The 3248-nt window shown below is 50.5% G+C and overlaps 1 protein-coding gene across 1 annotated transcript; it reads right to left on the bottom strand.

The window, feature by feature from the left end:
• Positions 1-344: 344 nt before the first annotated feature.
• On the bottom strand, positions 345-2939 carry LOC112274654 (plastid division protein PDV2). The gene is made up of 2 exons (XM_024504312.3): positions 2271-2939; positions 345-1545 (listed from the first exon to the last, which is right to left on the bottom strand). The coding sequence occupies exons 1-2, from the start codon at positions 2517-2519 to the stop codon at positions 673-675; spliced, it is 1122 nt and encodes a 373-aa protein (XP_024360080.1). The 5' UTR covers positions 2520-2939; the 3' UTR covers positions 345-672.
• Between the last annotated feature and the right edge of the window lie 309 nt (positions 2940-3248).

Consider the following 3248-nt stretch of genomic DNA (forward strand, 5'->3'; position numbering starts at 1 on the left):
CAAATTACACATTAATATACAATGAACCAACTTAGCATACATGCATTTTAAACAAATTAAAATTATATATATATATAATATTGATATCTTTTAGAACTATATACAAATTAAAACTAATAAAAACAAACAAACAAACAAACAACATATAAATCATCATATATATTAATCAAGTCCTAAAACTTCATAAACACCTTCCATCTAAACCAAAATTCCAAAATGAACATAGAATTAAACCATACAAGGCACTTTGGACCCACTTAACCATTTCCCAAAATTCCAAACCACCACAGCCCTAATTGCAACCCTAAAACTTTGCACCCAAACGTACACTCTTCCAACAAGAGTTGCCTTCAAGCCATTCCCACAAATTTGGAGTGTGTGGTATCCATTGAAAAGCAATCCAAAGCAAAGAAGTGATGCAGGAAAAACAAAAAGCAATTCAGCTACAATAAGCAATTCAAAGTCTCACCCGCAAGATCGAATTACAGCCACCGAAGCAAAACTAGAGAGAAGCCATAATCTAACAAAAGCTTTCCCCGAACGCACCTACTCAAGCGCGCTGGAGCGTCGGTGCGGGAGCCGATTCGATGCGAGGCTCGCAAAGTTTCGGGATTCCGTATTCTACAGATGTTGATCGAAGCGTCAACGATGCGGCAATGGAGGCGATTCGGATCAGCCGCGGCCATGCAGGACGTCAGGAGTTTTGAGACCGCGAGGGAACGGAAGCTCCACGCGCTCCTTGACGATGCACTTCACCACGCCGTCGTCTTCGATGCGCTTGTAACCGGGCGGGCACTCGAAGATCGGCGTCGGCCTCGACCTGGGTTCTGACCGCGGATCTGGCCTGGTTGCTGGCTCTGACACTGGCCGCGGAGCGGTTTGCAGGTGCAGTTGCTGCTGTGGCGCTGCGGCCGGTCTGGGCTCCACTTCATCCGACGACTTTCTGGGGTTCGGAGACTTGGGGTTGAACTCCGAAGCAGCGAAAATTGCAACAACCGATACTGCCACTAACAATACTTTTCCTGTGAATGTGATCATGCCGCTGAAAACCCTAGAAAGCCCGCCGGGTGATGCACTAGTTGCTTCGCCTCTGTGCGTCGTTGTGCTCATATCAGCAGCGCGAGTATCCGTGGTCATGTCGCTGCCCACGTCGGTGAGCATCTCAATGCGCTTCTCAGCGGCCGACTCAGTGCCCATCCCAGTGTTCACAGCTTCCGAATCCGATACGGGTTCATCTATAAGGAAGAGGCCGTCATTAAAAGATGATCGGTCATCCAGCTGCTTCACAAGACTGGGTTTTTCCGCTTTGACTGATCGGAATACTGGAGACTCGCTGTATATTGAATGAGAGACGGGGTGGAGGTAGGGCGGTAGGGGAAGGTCGTCCGTCTTCTTCACTGGCTCCCCTGCGAATGTCATCGCTTCCTCCACCACTTGCATCTCCCTGCCATGGTGCTCTTTCAGCCGTTGCAACAGAACTCTTCTGCTTTCCTCAAGCTCCGCTAACGCTGCGTCCTTTCGGATACGCTGTTGCTGTTGTACAGACTGAGCATTGACACATGAGGAGAAATGAACCGTCAGCAGCTTGCACAGACGACAGAAATGCATTCGAAAATTTGTACATGGTCCCTTTTCAAATCATTGCATGTTAATGTGGACGAAATTGTTTTTACTCATGTGAAGCTACACAAATATCAACAGCAACCCCTGGTCAATATGAAATTGTGAAGAACGGTGTCTATGTCTAGTAGGTCACTTCCAAACACTTCTGAATTGCGAATGGTAACCGGGGGCAAGTCAGAAGCGCAAAGGCCCAACTTCGGATGGTGCAATGTGGCGAGAACGAGACGCTCCTCGTCAGAACAAGCCTACAGCCGAGTTTCAGTAGCTAGCCAGGGATTTAAAAATTCCTAAAGTAAAATGCGGCCAGAAAGAAGAGGGGGAAAAGTGCGGGGGTGCAGAATTAACAATAGACCCCACCTAGTAGGCTTCCTGCATCCCGGTCAATTAATTTGATGCTCTTCACTCGTCCCCGCTCCTAAAAATTGGCTAAGACGGAACTTGCAGAGACGAAATTACAGCGCCTCTAGTAATTGCAACACTATGAAAGTGCGTTACTCACACTAAAATGCGATTACTGTGTACACCAAAACCGAAGCCGCAGCTCCGAAGCCACATCAAACTAGAAATAAAATGATATACAATAAACACTTCAGTTTTTGTTCTACGACCACAGCCAAATCCCACCGAGAAGCCAACGCGTAAGGCACCTGAAGCGACTCCAGCTGCGTTTCCAGCACCTCCAGCGCGTCCCGAATGCATTCCAAGCTGCGCACCTCCTCCTCGAACGAACTCCCCCCTACCCCAGCCTCGTCATCGTCGTACGCGGCGCCATTGTCCAGCAACCCATCCCCTAAATGACGCGACTGGCTCACTCTCTCGATGGCATCGCAAATGCTGGCATGCAGCTCACTAGCTCTTGTCATCACCACCCCTATGTCATCGGGCTCCATTGCCATCAGATCCTACCCCCACACCTAATTCTCCACTTCCACCACAATAGCAACAAATTCAACCCCAACCCCAAACTTCGACGCCACCCTACTGACACCACCCCGCGATTCCACGCCCAAGCGCCAAATCACCGCACGCACCAGAGCCACACCATCGTCCGCCACCGAGCCCGCACGGGTGTCGGTTTCATCGCGGCTGTGGATTCCTGCGCCAGGCGGACGACTCTATCTCGGAGATGGTCCGCAGCTGATGTCGTCCAAGGTGTGATTAGCCGAGCATGTACCAATGATGGTCGCTAAAACCCGCGAGGATTATAGCAGGTGAGCTAGAAATTAGGTGAGGATTCTATGGAGAGGAGTGGCCCGCTCCCGCTCTCCAGAGCGACCAAGCGAGTGCGCGAGTGCGTGCGTGTGCGAGTGAGTGCGTGAGTGTTGCTGGTCGGCGTCGATGGCCATCCCGGTCTTTGTTGACGGTGCCGATCTCTCGTCGTCCACACTTCCGTCCTCGTCTGGTGTCTCCGTGCGTGCGGTGCACTTGTGCCGTTTCGTACACAGCTCTTGTGCTGCACTTGCCCAGGCCAACGTTACTGCCATTGCGCTTGTGTGACGAAGATACTGCTGACGCCGTATCCGAAGCTGGTAAAGAGGCCGTTTGTTATTCTTGACCTCCGTGGGAGTTGTGGTGCACGAGGAGGCGCTGGCTTAACTATTATCAAAAAACAAAACTGGGTGTAA

This window comes from Physcomitrium patens, chromosome 22, assembly GCF_059467195.1.
Source record: "Physcomitrium patens ecotype Gransden chromosome 22, ASM5946719v1, whole genome shotgun sequence".
NCBI classification, from domain to species: domain Eukaryota; kingdom Viridiplantae; phylum Streptophyta; class Bryopsida; order Funariales; family Funariaceae; genus Physcomitrium; species Physcomitrium patens.

What these genes read in the sequence shown, in the direction of transcription:
- LOC112274654 (XM_024504312.3), bottom strand. Translation starts at nt 2,519, where the DNA reads ATGGCAATGGAGCCCGATGACATAGGGGTGGTGATGACAAGAGCTAGT. An exon ending in CGCAGCTGGAGTCGCTTCAG is followed by an intron (nt 1,546 to 2,270) that starts GTGCCTTACGCG and finishes GTCAATGCTCAG; the next exon opens with TCTGTACAACAGCAACAGCG.